At 38.0% G+C, this 21,980-nt stretch overlaps 1 protein-coding gene across 8 annotated transcripts in view; it reads left to right on the top strand.

Annotated features, from left to right (window-relative positions):
• ZNF385D (zinc finger protein 385D) overlaps positions 1-16,571 on the top strand; it is a 609,937-nt gene extending 593,366 nt beyond the window's left edge. For all 8 annotated transcript variants that reach the window (XM_039525575.1, XM_039525573.1, XM_039525576.1 and 5 more), the window contains 4 exons: positions 4,941-5,171; positions 7,872-8,050; positions 9,376-9,477; positions 13,279-16,571. In XM_039525575.1, coding sequence (XP_039381509.1) covers positions 4,941-5,171; positions 7,872-8,050; positions 9,376-9,477; positions 13,279-13,512 — 746 coding nt within the window. In that variant the 3' untranslated portion in view covers positions 13,513-16,571. The remainder of the gene's footprint in view (positions 1-4,940; positions 5,172-7,871; positions 8,051-9,375; positions 9,478-13,278) is intronic.
• Positions 16,572-21,980: the final 5,409 nt, after the last annotated feature.

Raw genomic sequence — 21,980 nt, 5'->3', positions numbered from 1 at the left:
GTGCACATTGCAGTGTCCTTGGTTAAAATATGAGTCTGCAGGACAGGGGAATGAGCAGACACACACATGTTTTTCCAAAAAAAATCATAGTTACATTCAGAGCTATAATATTAAGGTTAATATTTTAAACACTTTAGAGTCAGAAAATGCAAAATGTAAGGGCCTAATCCTTGCAACTGTGAAAACGGAGTATTGCTCACTGCCGGCCATAGTCTGATTTATGTCAGTGTAACTACACTCACTTAAAACAGAAAACAAAAAGCCTCCACTGGATAGTAAGGCTTTGCAGGATCTGTCTAAATTTATATTAAGCTTAACATGTCACAATGCACACATAAGACCCAATTTTGCTTCCTGAGATATTTGTTCAGCTCCCATTTAATTAGAGCTGTGATTGTGTCACTGAGTACAACATTGCACCCATTGTATATTAAAGTTCACAAGTAACGGGATATAAGCAATTTAAGTGAGATAAGGTGGCAACTAGAACCTTAACATTTGCATTTCTTGATATTTCAGCTTTTAAAAATGTAACCTTACTGTTACATGTATTGAGGATTGTTTAGTTAATTTCTCTATGTAAGAAGGAAAGAAATGGGATTGAGAGCCTGATCTCAAGACTTTTGAAGTGAATGGGAATCTTTCTGTTGACTTCATTGACATTCATGTATATGTGTACTGCCATAGTTGCATGATCAGCATTAAAATAGCAACTACTTCTACAGTATGTAGGTAAATATGTAGGGATAAACATAGTGAAATATATATTTACCCTGTTCCATAATTCCTTAAATAGAGTAACATAATAAAAAATTGCAAAACACTTTTCTTTAAAAAAAAAAAAGTGCAATCCATTTTGATTTTTTTAACTTGATCTGAAGACTAGACCATTCATCTTTACATTTGAAAACAGAGACTATAATGGAGGTCTCAGTGTAACCCTGTAAAAGCACCCTGTATCCATATAAAAGCAGAGATACTATGCTATGAGTAAGACTATTTTAGATTTATTTCTGGCCTGACTGAAACCAGAGCCTGCTTCTGAAATTTTTACAGCCTAAGACGTTCAAATAACCTTTGAATACCCAGTTGGAATACGGTATACGTAACCAAAACTTCACACCTTTCGGAGCTTACCCATAATTAAACTAAAGGTATGCAAGAGAGCCAAACAGCTTGTGTCATTGTTTACAAATATGGGAGCGGCTCATGAAATGGAACTACACGTAATATGCACTATGATATAATATTACTGATGTGAGATTTCTAAAAACAGCTACAGCACTCGACCCAAGGTTTAAGAATCTGAAGTGCTGCCCAAAATCTGAGAAGGACGAGGTGTGGAGCATGCTTTTAGAAGTCTTAAAAGAGCAGCACTCTGATGCGGAAACTACAGAACCCAAACCACCAAAAAAGAAAATCAACTTTCTGTGGGTGGCATCTGTCTCAGATGATGAAAATCAACATGCGTCAGTCCGCATTGCTTTGGATCATTATCAAGCAAAACCCAGCAGCAGCATGGATGCATGTCCTCTGGAATGGTGGTTGAAGCATGAAGGGACATATGCATCTTTAGTGCAACTGGCATGTAAATATTTTGCAATGCCAGTACAACAGTGCCATGTGAATGCCTGTTCTCACTTTCAGGTGACATTGTAGACAAGAAGCAGGCAGCATTATTTCTTGCAAATTGTAACCAACCTTGTTTCTCTGAGTGATTGGCTGGCTAAGAAGTAGGACTGAGTGGACTTGTAGGCTCTAAAGTTTTACATTTGTTTTATTTTTAATGCAGTTTTTTTGTACATAATTCTACATTTGTAAGTTCAACTTTCATGATAAAGAGATTGCACTGCAGGACTTGTATTAGGTGAACTGAGAAATACATTTTTTTTGTTTTTTACAGTGCAAATATTTGTAATAAAAAATAAAGTGAGCAGTGTACACTTCGTGTTCTGGGTTATAATTGAAATTAATATATTTGAAAATGTAGTAAACATCTAAAAATATTTAAAATAAATAGTTTTCTATTGTTTAACAGCACGATTAATTTGTGGTACTTAGCGTTTTAAAGTCTTACTTCTAATATGAAGTACTATTTGAAAACATTAAGCCACGTTAACACAATGAATTAAAGAAGTAGAAGAAGGTAAGAAGAAAGGAGAAAGCTTTAAGACAAGAGGAGGCTATTTACTCTCTCCACTCCCTGTGCCTTCTCTGGAACTAGAAGAGTGATTGCTGTCATTATACTGTACGATTATATCGCTTGCCTCTAAGGGCAAATTTTTGTTTCAACTCTAGTGTTGTTAAATTTGATTGTCTCCCTGCATGGATAGGTGACTTACACTTTAATCATGCTGAAACTATAAGAATAAAAATTCAAAAAGGAGAGAAGATTAATAAATTCATAGAGATTACAGATGAAAAGGACCATCTAGTCCACTACATTGCTAATGCAGGAGTGTCCCCTACAATACATCTTTGTTCAGTCTAGTTTTAAAAATCCCAAGAGATAATGCCTGTACTCTATCCCTTGCAACACTAACCCCCTGGCTCAATGTCCTTAGTGAGGACATTTTCTTGATGTGTAGTCTGTTTCATTCCATGACACATGTTAATACATCCTCCAGGGGTGAAAGTAACATAAAAGTCTTACCAGTACGGGGGCCCGCTCTGGGCTGGAAAGAGTGGGGCTGGTGGTCAGCCTTCCCCAGCCAGCCCTTCTGCACTGGCCAGCTCGTGCCACCCAGGGCTCTGGTGGTGATTTAAAGGGCCTGGGGCTCTTGTCGCTGCTGCAGTAGTTGCGGCGGTGGCCGGGAGCCCCGGGCCCTTTTAAATCGCTGGGCCCTGGGGCAGCTGCCTCTTCCCCGCCCCCCCCCAGCAGCCCTCGGAGGGGCAAAAGGGGCAGAAACATTAGCGCTTTAATGTCGGCTGTGTACGGGCCCGTACCGTCGGCCACTTCTTACCAGTATGCCATACTGACCCACTTTCACCTCTGACATCCTCAACCATTTCCTCCCTTGTGTTTGTGTTTCTGTACTCATACAGAGTACAAATACTCATTGACCATTATCATTCAATTAGTTTTTGTGTTGCCAAGGTTTTTTTTTACATGTTTTCTCATAAATCAGTCTCTTTACTCCCATAATCATAAATATGTTTTGCTCTTCTTTAAATTCACTATAATTTGTTGATGCATTTCAGGTGTGTGAGGGACCCTAAACTCAACACAGTATTTTAAGCACAGTTGCACCATGGACATATCTGGCCAGCTTCAGGACGTCCTTACTCATGCTGGGTAGTACCTTTATTCCAGGAGTAGTCTCAATGAAGTCAAAAGGGCTTCTAATGGAGGAAGGTGCTACCCAAAATGAGTAAATATGGCTAAGTCTGACTATTGGGCTCCAATTCAGCAACCACACCTCTTCAGGAAAGCACTTAGGCACAAACTTAATTTTAAGCACACATTTGAGTTCTACTAACGTTAAGCACATGCTGATGTGTTTTTCTGATTCAAGGCCATGGAGAGGAACTAGCCTCTCCCTGTTCCATGATCTGTTATGCAATCTACAAATGACATTGCCTTGTTTTGCCACCATATTTTACTTCAATGTCATTTCTTATTTGTGGTCCAGCTTGATCCCTAGGTCTTATATATTATAATAACAAGTTTGTTACCAAAGTTATTCAGTATTTCATGGCTAGGATGTAATTGGAGGGCTTTTTTCATAGCTACAGTGGGATGTAATCGGGTTATATTTTAAAACCATAAAATCACAGTCACAAAGTAAATATTTCAGAATGTAAAGAAAAAATCCCACCTTTTACAGTATTTTAACCCTGCAAATGGACTAAAGTAAACTGTGTTCTTATTGGCTGGGCTATCTCTAATGTCACAATTCTACCATCTCATTTGCTATAATAATTTGTAAATCAACATCTAGGTTTTTTAAACATTATCTGCCACCTTTTACTCCTGTAATTATTTCAATAACACTCAGAATCTTATTGTAAAAAATAAATATATAGGAGGTTGTATGGACACTTTGTATATGATTTTAATAAATAAATGTTTCTTGTGATAGTCTTCAAAAATATACAAGTAAAGGGAAAAATATAAATCCACACATCTCTGCATTCTAATGCCATCACAAAATACTATAATTGAGTTTTATTTCATTATTATAATGATGTCTACAGAATATATGTTGATTGTATCTTTAATTTTAGTTTATTGTATTTGTAATTTAGGGAAAGGAGTCTCTAGGTGAAGATAGGTGCTTCTTTATATGGGAAATTTCTAAATAATTAAAAATATATGTGTCACGTTGTGTATATGATAGTTATACACACATTTTTTCTAAACAAATTGAGTGTGTTTCTACAGCTCTATGAAAAATATAAAGCCCTGTAAGTAATGACTGTTATTAATCTATTATCTTTGGCTAAGATCAAGAGTAATATCAATTTAAGGTTTTGTCTTTATCTGACTCATTTCAGAACCACACATTTTTAAAAATAGTACAGAATATTAAAAGATTAAAAAATCAGATAATACATAGCAGTTATGGCACTTTATCAAACTCAAAGAACTGTGTACAAATATTAACTGCCTAATTTACTAATAAATGATATGACCTCTTTTAAGGGATTATCCTGCATTTCTAAAGGAATGGTGTCAATATGCCTTTTCAGTTTAAGAAATTTGTATGTCATAAGTGTTTGTATTATCCAGGGGGACAGTATGTGTGGTGTTTCAATATAGCACTGTATTTTGCAAATGTATTCTAGTAATAAGAAAAAGGTCAAATTCAGTTGATTATCAGTAGTCAAAGTTTTGCCGAAATATTACGCGTCTCTTTGTAGCTGCAATATTAACATGCCCAATGAAAAAGGTCAGTACATTTATTTTGTTTCCATCTCCTTCTTATTGTTGACTGCAGACCTTACCACTGGGACACCAGCAATATCAACAACAACAGTGGAAATTCGGAAAAGCAGTGTTATGACAACTGAGATCACCTCTAAAGTGGAAAAAATCCCCACAACAGCCACTAGCAGCAACACATGCCCTTCCGTGGAGACCGAGGAAGAAAAGGCAAAAAGACTGCTTTACTGTTCACTATGCAAGGTTGCTGTCAACTCCACCTCGCAGCTGGAGGCGCACAACAGTGGTGAGATGTAGCAATTTCTTTTCTGTCTCAAGAGCTCTGCAATTATCTTCCTCTGAATAGATTAGATCTCTTGCAGCAGGGGGACAAAGAGGTGGCAGAAAACTGGCAATTACATGGAATTCATTAACTATTAAAGAATAAAAATGACAAGCAAAGAGTCTTTCATAAGAGGAAAAAAGGAAGTCTAGTGCCTGAAAGTTACCAGTTTTCTTAAATTTCACTTTTCGTTGCTTCCAAACATTATGGTGCTAAGTAACAGCTTATACTCTGTCACTCTGACTGCCAGAAGCTGGAACTGGATGACAGGGCATGGATCACTTGATAATTACCCTGTTCTGTTCATTCCCTCTGGGGCACCTGGCATTGCCACTGTCAGAAGACAGGATACTGGGCTAGCTGGACCATTGATCTGATCTAATATGACTGCTCTTACCTTTAGTGCTCAGAATTTGCATACTTTCATTTATGTCAAATAGCAAAGAGCAGGGCCGGCTTTAGGCCAATTCCCATGAATCAGTCCCCATGCCTAAGAGGGCAATGCAGTGTCCAGAAGAGGGGCCCCACAAGGTAAGGCCCCGGAAGACAACTGCTGCTGAGGAAGGACCTTCCGCGAAGTGCCGCTGGAAACAGCAGCAACCGATTGAGCTGCCGCCGAATTGCTGCCACTATCTTCGGCAGCAGCTCAATCGCTGCCGCTGTCTTCGGCAGCATTTCGGCAGCAGCTCAATCGGTTGCTGCTGTTTCCGGCGGCACTTCGCGGAGGGTCCTTCCTCAGCAGCAGTTGTCTTCCGGGGCCTTACCTTTCGAATCAGGCCCCACACGTCCTAAAGCCGGCCCTGGCAAAGAGAATAGTTTGGTATAAAATATAACAAATTATTCTGAAATAGAGGGCATCAGCCAGTCAAAATGCAAAGATCAGAGATCAAGTTTCTTGCTGAACAATAATTTTTGGTAACCATACAGAATAAAAAAAAATAATCCCTGCACTAATTGGCTGATGATAGCTACTGCTTGGCAACTAGTGACTGTCTTTTCCCTAGATGTAACACTTTCTTGCCACTGGTGTTAGTAGTGTTGGAGAGCCCTGGTGTAGACAGGCCCTCATCTGTTGCCAGCATGTTAAACGCCATTTTGATTCCACTTGTTGTGAGCAGGGTTAAGAATTCTGGTGTCAGCAGCCAGCATCTTGTCTATAATAGAACTCCCAACATTGCTAGCACCAGTGGGACATTTTGAAAACATTCCCTAATGTAGACAAGGCTGGAAAAACAAGACCTTAGGAGACAGCCAAGAACAGAAAGAATAGACTTGAAGAAGAGAGAGAAAGCTGAACTTAAAGCCTGAAACATAACATAGTGATAGAGATTACTCAGTGTTGACCTATGAGTTTATCTAACATCTCATGGGTGATCTTAAGCTTGCTATAAGTAGAATGACATTGTAGGGGTATAGTATTGACAGGTGTGTATTTCATACTAATTTGGAAGACACAGGTGGGCAAGTAGGTAAACATAAGTAATGGGGTTATTAGGCTAAAGACCTTATTGTATTAGCGTGAGACTCTGGGGGATTAGTTAGGATAAAGACTGGGTTTTAGCTGAAACATTATAGGCCTAAAATGATGAAAGGTCTTAAATTGAAATCCAAAAGAGATAACCTTGGCATGGTGCAATGTTCATTTAAACTGAGAAGAACATGCTAATTTATTGTTTCTGATGGTGAAAAGAAGTTTGAGTAGTTTTAAATATTATGGGCCAGATCTTTAACTAGTTTAATTTGATATGGCTCCATTGAAGTCAATGCAGTCATATCAATTCAACATCAGATCAAGATCCAGCCTTGTGTGTTTATCGCAATAGAAAGTCAAAAAATTTTCAAATTAGGTTACTATTCTGCTAAAGTATATGTGTGCGTGTATTAATTTTGAATAAAGATTGTAACACCATTATTCACATTGAATAGTGGCGTAAACCGTGAGTGGCCACATTAAAATCAGTTATGTATGGTATTATTTAACATGAGTAAAGATATAACAATCAGAGCCTTTATTATTGATTTTTGTCTATTTTTTTTGGTTAGTAACAAATGTGAGCAATGTCCATATTTCTCTTATGTTTTGGTTTCTGTCGCAGGCCCTTAAGATCCTTAGATTGCCGCCTGGAGCTGGTGCTCTGTCTGAGTTATTTATTTTTTTGGAAGCTCCAGGATTTGGGAACTGATTATTGAATTGCAGATTCAAGTTTCTGGTACTTAAAAAGTACTGTTTATTATCCTCATCACAAATCACTTGCAACAACATCTTTAATAGCTAAATCTCTCTTCCTTTTCAACTACAGTTCATGTCTTATTAGCAGCAGGTGTTAATGAAAGAAGTCACACCTATTTAACTTCACCTCAGGACATCCTGAGCATGCCATTACTTACTGGTGGTGGCTGCTTGTTCCTGTTTTGTTGCCTAGATAGGTGCTTTTAATAATTAAATTCCAGGTAATTACATATTAAATGTGAAATATTGTTACTCTATTATCCTACTGATATAGGCAATGTGGACATGTTTCAAAGATAACACATTGGACAAAACAGAGATTTTATAGATAGATAGATAGATAAATAGATTAGATAATATGTATATAAAAGTTGAAATAATAAAATGCAGTTAACTTGCCCAAAATATCTCTTTCCTATTTGGAATCTCTCCAGGGACTAAGCACAAAACTATGTTGGAAGCTCGGAATGGAAGTGGAACTATTAAAGCCTTTCCCCGGGCAGGCGTCAAAGGCAAGGGACCTGTTAATAAAGGAAACACAGGCCTACAAAACAAAACATTTCACTGTGAAATTTGCGATGTGCACGTAAACTCTGAGACACAACTTAAACAGGTACTTAAACAGCTTGGACAACACTGAATCCTTGACTCTGCCTTGTTTTCATAAGGGTGAAATACCTGCGCATTTAGCATGTGTCAGTGTGATGAGAATTCACATCTAAATGGAGCTTGCTGCTTTTGCCCTTTGCAATTGGGCTTGTGCTCTGTGTGTTTGTTTTCGGTATGATTTTCCATCAGATAAAGTACAGTTCCTCAAAAATTACTGATTATATATATATTTTAAAACTATTATAGAATCTTTCTCTAAACTACAATGTTACAAGTGTCCTTAGACTACCATTATTGTCATGGCTTAATAAACCCTGTCATTTTGTGTGCTGTGTGATATTTGTATTCATGAGGATGTAGGTGTGTGTGGAGAGAGCCTTTTTATAGAACGTTGAAAAACCTCCTTAGCAGTGTGGGTTGTTTTTATCAGTGTTCTTCTGCAGCCAATAAGCCTCACCTCTAAATTGCAACTACACTAAGTTAGAGTCAATCATTCTCTCTCAGATGAACAAAGCCATTGTTCTGGAAAACACTTAGTTACTTTATGTGCCTTTTGGAATTGAAAACTTGTTAAGAAAAGTATGGAGATAAATACTCTGATGGACTACATTTGTACCGGTCTTATGCTTTCAGGGGAAAAAAAGGTTCCTTTCCTTGTTTATCTTACTTGCTATAACTCTTTTCAGAAAAAAAAACAATTATAGAAAAAAACAATTCTTAGCATCTAATGCACCATAAAATCTGTACAGGAAATTACAGTACATTCTAATAGTTTTTAAATATAAGCTCTGCATTGATATGATTTTATTTTTAATTGACTGCCACTCAGCATTCTGTGTGGCAGTCTTTCAGGTGAAATTTTGAAAGCTCCGGTCTGTCCTACATGGACTTTAAATGTCTTATGGCACTTTGTTTTTCAGTAGGGGATGCTCCTGGGTTCTCCCATCTCTGCTGTGCAGCAGTTGGCTGCATTTCACAGATGCTTTAAGGTGGGATTTTTCTAAAAGGCCTAACTTTGCTCCCATGAAGTCAGCAGTGCTAAAACTCCCATTTGACTTCAATCGGAGCAGAGTAAGACCATGGCTGAGCATTTTGGAAAATGTCGCCCAAATACATGAAGCACTAAAAGCTCCTTCAAGTTGAAATGCATCTAAATGGTTATTAATTATTGCTTTATTTTATTTTAATTAGTCAAATTAATACTGTTGTGGAGAGCAATAGTTTTCAGGACTGGAGTATGCCTGTCGAAAGGCAGGAGTTGAAGTGAACTATTAATAATGTGATACTGATTGAAAGAAGGTAATTTTTGTAATATCCCTTTTTTAACAGCACATAAGTAGTAGAAGGCACAAAGATCGAGCTGCTGGGAAACCCCCTAAACCTAAATATAGTCCTTACAACAAACTCCAAAAGGGAGCACATCCGCTTGGGGTAAGCAAATGATTTTCTCTTCCATGATGTCCTACTGAGAAGGATTTTCAGAAAACATCACTGGGAAACATGTGCAAAAGTTGAATGACAGAGTGGGTTCCAGCGTGTGCGCATGCTGCAGGATATAGCACAGAATCTAGGTTTGATCACATTCCTAAATCTGTTGCTTACATCCCTTGGGGCAGCTCAAATGCATCCTAGAAGTGAGGAATGTCAGTTCTCAGAAGCAGATGGAGCTGGGAAGTAGGAAGTGATAACTCACTGTACAACTGAAGACAACTGAAATATTTCTATTAACTTCAATGGGCATTGGACTAAGCCCCATAAGCACCCTTTTGGGAGTGGTACTGTAGATGATCTCAGAACAGGGTTCCATTATAAAGGTCATTAGAAAGAAAGACAATCAAAGATAGTTCCCCAGAATGATATGGGCTGTAAAGATCCTATCTGCACCTTCCACAGTGAATGCCCAAGAGGTTAATGCTCAGATTGCTGGATAGGATCCACCATAAAACACACAACATTTTTATTATTTTTTTTGTATTTATTAAAATTACCTAGATAAAATTAAACATAGTCAAAAATCTATCGTTTTATCTTGTGCAATTTCAAGCCTGGTCTGGTCACATTCCCTCCCACGGGAGAAACTATTTCAGGCCCAGATCTTGTTAACTTCAAAGACTTGGGCCAAAGGAAAAATAATGTATATTTGCATTTAATAAAACCCTCCTAGTGTCTTGCATTAGTAATAAATACTCTAGTTCCCTGAGATAGTGCAGTGTAACATAGCATCCATCTATCAGATGATCTATCTGGGAATTCTTCATATAGCATTGCTAATGCAATACAATTTTTCACTGAGATTCATTATTCTAGTATTTGATGCAGGCTTTAAACAAATTCCTGGTGCTGTACGTACCAGCCACTTGTTCGTGAGCTGCAGTGTACAAGAATCAGGGCTCTGTTGTGCTAGGTGCTGTACAGATGAGTAACAAAGAACACAATCCCACCCCAAGAGCTCACAATCTACATGCCAGACAGGAGCCAATAGCTGGATGTAAGAGGCAAATGAACTGGGGTGGGAGGATGAGTTATTAGTTAACAAGCACAGGTTAGCAGAGAAGCTGAAGTGCTATAACTTACTCGGGATAAGGTTAAAAGAGGGGTTTTTTGAGAGGTGGTGGGCTGTTTTGGTTTTGTTTTCTTTCTGCAAAATAACCTGGACAATGCTGTTATTTGGAATTCATATGGGATAGACAAAAAAGCCAAAAATACACTGATCTTCCTTTGATTATAAATGTTTTTGGTAAGTTCTAAAGCTGATTAACTTTCTTTTCTCAACATTTTAGTTTTTTGAGTCATTTAGTTGCTCTTCCTCAGTTTACACACCTATAAAATGGGACCAATAATACTTAGCTATGTCACAGGGATGCCCTGCATGTTAATTAGTATTTGTAGAGTACTTTGAAAATGTATAGTGCTATATACTGTATGCACTAAGCATTACTGTTATTTAATCTCTCTTGGAAATAGAATCATGAGCACGTCAACAAATGAATTGAAAGCCTATATAGTTTCAATAGAATACTAGCTCTTAAACTTTTCAAAGAATCAGAGCATCATGCTGCACCTTCTACATCAACAGTATCCTAAGGGGATTTTTTCCTCTTTTCCCAGTGGCAGAAATACACCAGAGTCACTAACAGCTTTGCTACATTCATGGGATCGTAGAATTTAGAGATGGGGAAAGACCTATTACAGTTCTGTAACTCATCTTGTTCAACATTCTACCAATGTATTATTGTTCCCTAATGTATATTTTTCTAATGCTTGCCCAGTGTAGTTTTAAATGTCTCATACAAAGGGGCTTCACCACTTCCCTTGAGATATTATTACACAGTTTAATAGGTCTCACTGTTAGGAAGTTCCAGACTACATTGGGACTCACTCTGTCCCTCTCCAAACTGATGGGTCCTGCACATAAGAAGCTAACATGACAAAAATTCCAAGTTGTTGTGATTCATTTTCTCACTTTTCAAATCCATTTTATTATATAATAAAAAAGCTCCCATATCAACATGATTTTTCTGAATAATTTATTCTAAATAAAGATTTTTTAAAAAACCCTATTTAAATATAAATAGAAAATGAGGAAAAATAAAATCATAGAAAGGGAAGTAGAGAGCTTGCACCATGACCTGCTAAAGGGTGTGACATTGGTTGTTTCAATGACCATAAAGAAGACCTGAGGGTAGATTTTCATAGACACAAGGGGGGAGTTAAGTGTCCAACACCCAAAACATCTCAATGGGGTTAGGTGCCTAACTTCCCTTTGTGCCTTTGAAAATTTCCCCCCAAAATTCTTCAGCAAACTTGAAGTCAGCAGGTAGGGCAGCAGATCCAAGACCTGTGAGCTGCTAGCTGGTAGATAAAAACTGAACTTTTGGATGGTGGATAATGTTGATGGACTGCACAGGTGAAATTCACTGTTGATTTATGGGACAATCCTCCTGAGTCCAAGGGGCCAATCTGGGGCAGTGTGGTGTTATTTGAACACACACACAGAGTCTATTGTCTGGGGTGAAATTGGTCCTATCCAATAAGTGAGAAATGTCCATATTTATTCCGTGATGTACAACTTACTGAGAGAGAGAGTTGCAGCCCAGGGACACAAGGCCTGATCCAAAGTCAACTGAAGTCAACAGGAGTCTTCCACTGGCTTTGGAGCTGGCCCATATTCTCATCTCGGGTTGTAGTCTCTCATATTGGGATAGTTTATGCACATATCAAACGTCAGTGCTAATACACTAAAATGAGATCTACCCCAAAGTGTATTTTTAATTATACTCAGATATAGTTAAGCATTTTGTACACATTGTGTGTGTTTGAAAGCTGTAAATGGAGAGTTTCATGGTGCTGATGGTTTAAAAGCTGGTTAAAGAAAAAGCTGCAGTGCTTAGCTACAGTACTACATCACAGCTCACTGAATAGTGATCGCATAAAGATGTACATCAAAAATGAATGTTCAAAACCAAGTTTTTAAGATACCTGTCACTTTTCATTGTCTCCATAACTGTGAACAGCATCTCATTGAGAAATGCTATTTTACTGATTCCTCCGAGCAGGAGATCCAGTCAGATGATGTAGAATAGGGAAAAGGGAATGCATCTCCCATTTGAATGCATGACAAATCAAGAGACATTCATAGATGTTGTTAGGTAAAATCTTTTTATGTTTTTCAGGGGCAGATGTTAATAAACAGTGGTTCACTGAGTACTTTTTTTTTTAATGGAACTTACTTAGCAACAATAAAGTACCTGCTTTGTAATACATTCAAATGGGATGTGTTTTCATTAAGTTCTAGTCTGCAACATCACACTATCCAGATGGCTGCTTCCTCACTGATTGCCAGTTCTTTTTTATTCAATTTTTCCAGGGCAACTGCTACTCCCCTTAAATTTTGTGCAAGTTGAGGTTGCTCAGCCCGTCAGGACTCACTAAAATGTTGATTTGAAATTACGTATCAAATTATAGGTTTCCACATTAAGATGTGAAACCAAAACCAAAATAATATTGGGTTTCAGTAGCCTCTACCAAAACAATATGGACATACTCCTTCCTAATTGGAGTGTGTGATATAGCAGCTCTTGTTACACAGATGCAGCTCACTTTTAGTGCCAGAAACTAAAACCACTCCTCTCTGTCTATATTTTTCATGTATAATCTAAGAAGAGTAACCTGTCACATGGCTAATATGAACAAATTCTGCTTTCTCTGTTTCTTTCTTTCTTTTCCTCACAGGTAAAATTAGTATTTTCAAAGGAACCTTCAAAGCCAATGGCTCCACGAATCTTACCAAACCCACTAGCAGCTGCAGCAGCAGCTGCTGCTGTGGCTGTGAATTCCCCTTTCAGTCTTCGAACAGCCCCAGCAGCTACCCTATTCCAGACTACAGCACTTCCTCCAGCACTCTTACGACCAGCTCCTGGGCCTATACGGACCACCCATACTCCTGTGCTGTTTGCTCCTTACTGAACTCCAAACAGGAATCAATTGTACTGCAATAATTTTTCAAAACAAAAACAAAAAAAAAGAAGCAAATCAAGAACATGGAACTATGCAGTGTTTATTTATAGTTTAAAGTATATATGAAGAGCCAGGACTTTTGATAGAGAATTGATCAAATTCTAAAAGAGGGAAGGGGCAGTATTTTCTCCAGATGAGAGCATCCCTCTTGAATATTGACCGTTTTCGAAGTGATCTCCAGCATTGACTCACAGTGATATACAGAACTTGTGAAGCCTTTTTGACTGTGCTTTTTGGCACATATTTCCCCTGAAATGTCTTTCCTGCTTTATGAAACAACTTACAAATTTGTCTAAAGGGCATTAACTGGTTCCAATGTACATAAAATACTTTATTCTGTAGATTAAAAGAAGAAGAAGAAAAAAGAAACACTGTGAATAGTAGTACCCTTACTGATCCTCCTGCCAAATGAGCAGTTACTGGGTATTTTTCTGAACAAAAGTAGCTACAATAGATGTCTTGTACAACAATAGTATTGTGTCTCTATCTATGCCACTAGGTTTATAACTGAGTTGCAAAAGGTAAAATGAACAAATTATCTCACTTTGTTAAATAGGCAAAATGACAATGATAATGTGGTGTTCCTAGTTAGAAAACTTTCCTTTCCTCACCTAATAGAAAAAGTTAAAGTACAGAGACATACAGTAGATCTATGGTTAAGACAAAATAAGAGATAAAAAACATTTAGTGCAAAAATTCCATATGCTGTACATTAAATAGGCACATTTCTATCTAAATGAAAAATATGTGTACAGTGTATGTATCCAAAAGAGCTAATACTTACAGGATGGAACTAACATGAAAGGCATAAAGGTGGACAGCAAAAATATTCTGTTTTCATGAGTCACAGAGAAGTATAACTTCATTAGTGGTAGAACAAAGTGATGTCAAGAGTGGGTTATTCATGGTCATACCTAGCAAATGAAAACCAACTGTGAAAAACTGGCCCCTTTGATGAGAACAGGAGATTTGCCACTGACTTCAGAGGAGCCAAGATTTCACCCCAAGACTAGGACATATTCTTTTTATATCATACCAGTGGGACTGTCTGTATTAAGTAGAGGTCAAAACTTGTTTGTTATAGGTATAGTAATAGAAATAAATATGTTCTATGATTTATTTTCCTACTGATGTGATATAAAATATATATATATATATACACACATATATAATCTAAGCAGCAACACACAATATACATATTATGAAATAATTGCACATCACGGGTCTGAAGCAAATACCACCTTTAGGATCCTAATGGACCCTACATTCTGTAGCTGATCTTTGCTTTCTTTGCAAGGTTTTAAAGCCTTATATATTCACTATGAGGCTTAAGGGGTTGATAGTGTCCCTATAAAATAGGATTCATCAGGGGTATATATAGATATATTGTATATATGTTAGAGTAAGAAAAATAACTTATAAACAGAAAATCTACTATATAAAGTAATTATATAACCATTCAGTTTCATATGTGGATCATTAAATACTAACAAACAGCAGAGAAGAAAATTCAGCATGTCTTGAATCTCTGATATGTGCTGCCTGCTTTTCCCCAAAGGGATCTGAAAAATATCTATTAAGATTATGGAGCAGACTGCTGAGTCTGATGCAGCCACTCTGATGTGTAGCTCAGTGAAAAGCCTACAGAACTTTTAGGACAAAGAAAAAAATTGAAACCATAATTTAAGTTCAGGTGTGTGTGTTCAGGGGGGGATGGTTTAAAAGATTTTATAACAATGCTTTTAATATAAAATAATGGCCATGTGGTCGCGACCTAAAAGTGCTTGGGGTTAACATAAGCAGTTTGGGAGATGTACAAGATGGGAATATGCAGCACCCTGGACTTTCAGGTTATTAGTGGGCCTTCCATACACATTTTTACAGCTTATCTGCATATAATTTTTTTTTACAAAAATAAACAAAAGAGAGAAAGAAAAGGTGTTCCCTGGATGGCTGTGTCCGAAGAATTCCAAAGAGATGTGTTTATTTCTCTGTAAGGATTAATTAAAATAAGCTCTGTATTAATCATGTCTATTATTTGGTCCAGTTTATCTGCAAACGTTTGTGCCTTGAAATCAAGTTGGTTGATAGTAATCACCTTAATCAGATATAGGACACAAACTAGATACTGTGGTGATTTCAGGACTACTTACTTACATGAATTTCTTTGGCCCAAGATATTCATAAATAGGAGAGAAAGATTAAGCTCCTAACATCATATTCAGGCACCTAAATAGGTGGGATGATTTTAAAAAGTGCTCGGCACCCAGCAGCACCCAACAAGGTTACAAATGGGCCCATCTCTAAAGCATTGGGCCTGACACTCAGAGTATTTGCAAGTCAGTCCTCTCATTTAGGTGTATAAATATAGTTTTAGGAGCCTAACTTTGATCTCTTCTTTTTAAAATCTTGGCTTGGGTCTTTAGAATATTCAGCCTATGTTCTGTATGCAGTAGCTGTGATGTCATCAACATGTGTGCCTATCCCTTATTGAAGATGACAGTGGTTTTCAATCTATGCTCAATGACACCATTTGTCAGCAGAATCTTTCCTACTGGTCCACAATTTGAAACATTTGAGAATCAAAGGGAGGACTAGAGTGTTGGGACAGAAGATGAAATAATATGTGGAATGGAAAAGTAGGAGAACCACTAACCTATTTTATAGTCTTGTGCATGGCCTACTGGTAGGGGGGGCACATACTGTACATTCTGCCACGCTATCACAATGCCATTAAAATCAACAGACCCATCTTTGTGAACATGTTGTGGCCTGTGGCATGTATGGAGGCACAGTACTAAGGGGAGAATTAATAAAAGTTTTGCTAGAAATAAACAGTGTCATTCCAACTATTTCCACCTGCAACTTCACTTTCTGTTTCTTGGAACTTTTTTTGTCACAGTGCTCTATGGAACAATTTTTGGCCACACAAGTCTCTCTTAAATTTCAGCTGTACACAACAATCTCAAACCTTTTTATGTCTCTTACTCACTACCTAATAAAGGATAAAGCCTGAATGTTAGAATGTATAGTGGATTTTTCTGTGCCTTGCTGTCCCTCTACCTGTTGAGCAGCACCTGTTTGTCAGGACTAGATCAGCATCCATTGGGATCAAATCTCCTGTGCTAAACAGCTGTTTGCTTAATATTTTAATAAATATTTTAATAAAACTACTAGCAGAGCAATCTGCTTGGTGAATGGTGAGGCCAATCCATGTGCATGACTGCAGCATTTGGAATTGGAACTGTCATACTTAAGCCACATTACACACACTTGTGTCAGTATGCCCATGGCAGCAAGAATAGTAAAAGAAGAAATGTCTTTTCTTATTTCATTTTAACGAAATATAAATAACACTACAGGACTAGACAGAAGCCTAAAGCCCATGGAAATGCGTCTCTTCACCCAAGATATGAGTAAGTCATTGGGCTGACAGAATGAAGTCATGGTTGCTGGGGAAAGGGCTGTGTATGTATTCAGACAAGCTGATAAGTTCAATGATGTTTTCTTAGATTCCATACTAAGTTTTAAAAAATGATTGTTCTGATCTGACCAGAAGTCATGGTGTTATATTTATGGGAAGGGTTTTGTTTTATTTTTTACAAACTATCTTTTCTGATAAACCCTATAATTTTCCAGGCATTTGTGCCTTCAGACATTTGGTCTGAAGATTCATCATTGTTCTGAAAAAAGAGGTTAGTTACTTTCCTGAGAGCTAGTATAGACTTTAAGCTCTGCTAGATCAATAAGCAAATGGTGTATTTACAGAAGCATCGCATGAACTGGAAAAGATGAACAATGACACGGATGTGGCAAGGAGTATTTATTTTTTAAGTATACATCTTAATTATTTCAAAACAGTTGATATACATTCTACACCTAGAATAATTAAGTCTGTCATTTTAGAAGGGGAAAACCACAAAATAGGCTGCACACTTGTAAAGACATACAGTCTTTTCAGATGCTGAAGGCACAGAGCCAATGCACAGAAGCCATGTGTGCAATTTTTATTGTCTCTTACTCATTCATATATTGACCTCCAGTATAAAAGGTCATTCTCTACCTTGATGGTTTTGCCATCTGTTGCACTTAAATGACCAATGGGATTGCAGAACCTTGGCATGCCATTCCATCAGAGATGATGCCACCTGTTAATATCTTATTTTTCCTCTGCCTTCTGTTCCCCAAACAGTAGACCTCTTTTTGAGTTTCCTTTGTAAATTTCTACCTCAAAAGAATTGGGGTAAAATTTTCAAAAGCACTTAAGTGACTTCAGAGCCTGTCTCATTTTCAAAAGTGACTTAGACACATAGGACCAGATTTTTAAAGGTATTGCCTTTCAATGAGACTTAAGCTCTTAAGTGTCTAAGTCGCTTTTCAAACTGTGACTAAGTCACTTAGGTGCTTTTGAAACTGTTACCCCATGGTACCTAAGTATTTGCACCTTGTGTCCCAGGCCATATTTGCTCATCAGCAAGTCCCATTACTTTGTTGACAGTGAATCATGGAAATTTCTGATTTAAGTTTTGGCCCACAGCTGAGGGGAACATTCCACCAATGATAAATTAATAGGTCTCCATTAAACTCATTTCTATCTCAACCAGATCTTTAAGAATCTAACTGAGAAGAACAACTCTGCAAAGGACGCACCAAACCTCCACTCTAAGAGGTTATTCCTGTACTGGACCTTGCTGTATTTAACCACCTTCATTCTGTAAACCGAGGAGAAAGATGGTTATCATGCATACAGAGCCAGAGAGTCGCTGCCAGGGAAATGAAACAAGGCCTAGTAGGCTTTACAGTCCCAGATCCAAAACTCTGGAATGTCTAAAGCCTGTAAAGTTTCACCCTGAACGCCTGTTCCTTTTGAAGCCAGTGGCAAAACTTCCTTTGACTTCAATGGCAATAAGATTTCACCCTCAATGGCTGGAGCCTAATAGGCTGATTCTAACCTCTTCACAATCATGCACCCTTCCAAGTGTCAGTCAACTCTGAGGCGAGTTCAGATGACAAAAATGGATAAATAAACTTGGTTGAGTTTCAAGCCTGCATTAATGTCTGTCTAACATTTGCAACCAACTTTGCATTGGCCTGCTACTCAGTGGCCAGGAAATGTAAGGAAACCAGGAAAATAATTTGACACCACCCCGCCCCCCGCCCCCGGTGGGCCTTTTTCTTTCTTATGTTTCGGTGAAGTGCATGAGGCATTAACAGCAAGGAAAATTCTGCAGCTGCTGGATGACAGATAGGACCAGTGATGTTACAGGAGCTTAGGTTTTAAAAAATAAATAATGTGATGGTGAAGGAAACCTATGGGAGTGTGGTTGGCTCACATTTGTCAGTGATCTTGTGTGGGCATGACTGGAATCTAATATTTGTACTATGCACAACTGGAACTGAACATTTGCCTGTATAATTAAGAACAAATCTGGATACCATAACATATAGTGTACATGAGACAGATCCACACTTGGTGTAAACCAGTATAGCTCCATTTAAATCAGTGAAGGTATGCCAGCTTACACCAGATGAGGAACTGGCCGTATGGGTTGTATTTCATACATAGTTTTGTCCCTGTAAAGGATCTCCAGGATTTATAGTTTATATTTTGCTTTAATAGTCTTTGAAATTTCCACTATATTTCAACTGTCCCTTTCAAGCTTTCATTAGCAGTGCTTCGGTATTCATACATTCTTTTCACATGAGACTTTGAGTGCAATGTGGAGTTGTAAATGTAGATTGAAGAAGCTGGCATTCAAAAACCTATCTGATGAGCCATTGGATCAGCGTCAATAAATCACAGGATGAAGTTCAGGCAGCATTGAAATAATAATAATATATTTTCTATAGAGGGAATATGTACATTACAGTAGAGTAACTGCCATAGTTAAGGTTTCACAGAGTTTTCCATTCTAGCCCCCATTTCAACTGCTCACAACTTTCTGAAACGTTCATCTTTTGGGCTTTAATATCTTCCAGGATTCATCTCTGATTAAATATGAATTTTATTTTGTATGCGTACTAAACATGGGTCTACATTTTTGAGACCAAGGAAAATGGAAAGGGAATAAAAACCATTTACTATACATTAATTCTCACATTTTTTAACAATTCTAGCACCATGTCAGCTGGGGACAGAGCGTTGACAGTGGCCATGGAGAAGTACCTTTGGGTTAAAACTAGTTTTGACTTGGTTTGCCAGAGGCTACACTGCAGATGCTTCCCCTGGGAGCAACCAAATGAGAAGGGGCAGGGAGCAGGCAGAGCCATGATTCTGATCCCCCCCATTGTGCTGTCCAGTGGAGCTGGCTAGCCACATAAGAGGAGTATGCAGAATCCCATAAAAGGGTGTAACAAATTACTGTTCCATCTTTTCCCCAGACAACAGGGTATCCCAAGAAGGATCTGGAGATACTACTAGTCCTCCCTCAGGAGGATGTTGGTAGGCAAGCTTAGAAAGTTTATAGGAGAGCAATTTGCCTCCTCTGACGTTTCTGAGGTCCAGAGAGACAAGCTAGGAGTGGCCGCTTTCTTCCTTCACTGGTTGAGTAATAAGGCAGATATTTTGATGGAGAATGTTTTCACACTCCAAAGACAATACTTCATTGGTTTAAAGTTGATATATCATTTCATAATTGATATATCTTTTCACAACCACTAAGGCTACCTAAGAAGTTGGGGAGAAGGTTAATTGAAATCTTACATCTTGGAACATCCATCTGATGGAAAAATAAAATTCTGAGAAGAGTCATTTTTAAACACTTATAACTTTCCCACTAATCAGTATGTTCATTTGAAAAGTCTCAGAAAATGCATTGTGTATGGAAAGAGCAAGTGCCAGAAGTTTGGGGAGGATGCACTATATAAGTTGTAATCCTTTCTGGAAGTGCTAATCTCAATTTAACCATCATGATGGAGCCAGTATGGCTGCTACATCATAAAAGTATCTAGGTTTCATTTACTCTGCTTCTAAAATTCAATTTACTATAAAATCCTCACAAACTCTATAATTAATAACCTGAAAAGATCAGTCTTCCCTGAAACCCCTGCTGGCTGGAAGACCACAATGGAGAAAACCCTCTTGGATGAGCTAGTATCTGCATATGCTTCTCCCTTGCATATTTGTCTTGATGATCTGTTCTAACCAAGTTTATGGCTCAGCTTCTATGTTGGATGGTGGTGGGCACCCAGGAGCCAGTTATAGTTCTCTAATTCTCTACCCAGTTCTGCACCAGCTCCTGCCTCATCATTGTTTAGAGCAGACTGAGGTTCCCCGAGCAACTGTATTCCTACTGGTGATTGAACTACAACTAAGACTCCTCCCCATCTCCTTCCATCCTCAATACAGCCCTTATTGCAAGGGCTGGGATGCCAAATGCTGTGTGTGAGGAGGCTCTGCACCACCCAAGCACTCCCCCATGCTAGGTGAATCATTAGCAGAGGAGTTACTGATATTCTCAAGCAAAGCAAACAGGCAGAGAAAAGAATGTGGCTTGCATGTTTTACTGACATCCACATCAGCATTCCAGAAAACTAGCGGGATGTTGGTGATGGAAACAACTACCATAGAAACACTTTATCTGTGTTTTCATAAGAATTCACAGCACCCTCTAGTTTGCTGTATCACTCAGACATGCGTGATTCAGGGCCTATTCTGGAGATCTTGAACACTCTCAGTTCCTAATTATTTTAATGGGAGATGAGGATGCTCAGGACATTGCAGGGCTAGGCCCTTCAGGCAGCAGATCTCTGTTTCCAAGGAGCTTCAAAGCTTTCCTAATCATGAAATCCCTCCATTCCTGTTCCATTTAAAGTCAATGGGAATTTTGCTATTGGCTTCAATAAATGTAGGATCAAGCCCTTTTTTTCCAACTGCAACTGCATTGCTAATAATCTTTCAAAACGTACTTAACACAGCAATGTTTTGGCAAGCTAATATTTCCACAATGCCGTCCACAAAATATCATAGACCTGTCTCTCATGAGTATACCCTGCACCTACTGTGTATTGTATGTGAAGAAACAACCTGGTGAGTCGTTCACTATATATAACCAGTAATTAACATCTGACGAAGTCTCTATTATGTGCCCACGTATACGTTCAGACCCTCACATACTGAACACAGTTAAAGTGTTTCCACAGTAGATGTTTCCACCACCAGACTGATATTTCACCAGCCCTAGTCTAAACTGCAAACCAATATATAAACCAGAGATGGGCCTGAACCAAAATCTAAGTTTTTGACATCATTAAAAAAACTTTGGGGACAGTAAAATAGTTAAGATACAGATGCAAATCTCACAATTTGCACTATTAAATAAACTTTTTTGTTACTTGAATGTGCCCTAGCCAAATATTCCAGGGACTTTCCCCTTGCCCCCAAATTCATAGTGATCTATCAAAAAAAACCTTTAATT

The sequence above is a fragment of the Mauremys reevesii genome, linkage group 2, assembly GCF_016161935.1.
Source record: "Mauremys reevesii isolate NIE-2019 linkage group 2, ASM1616193v1, whole genome shotgun sequence".
In the NCBI taxonomy this organism is placed as follows: Eukaryota; Metazoa; Chordata; order Testudines; family Geoemydidae; genus Mauremys; species Mauremys reevesii.
This window is presented reverse-complemented; position numbering and strand designations above follow the sequence as displayed.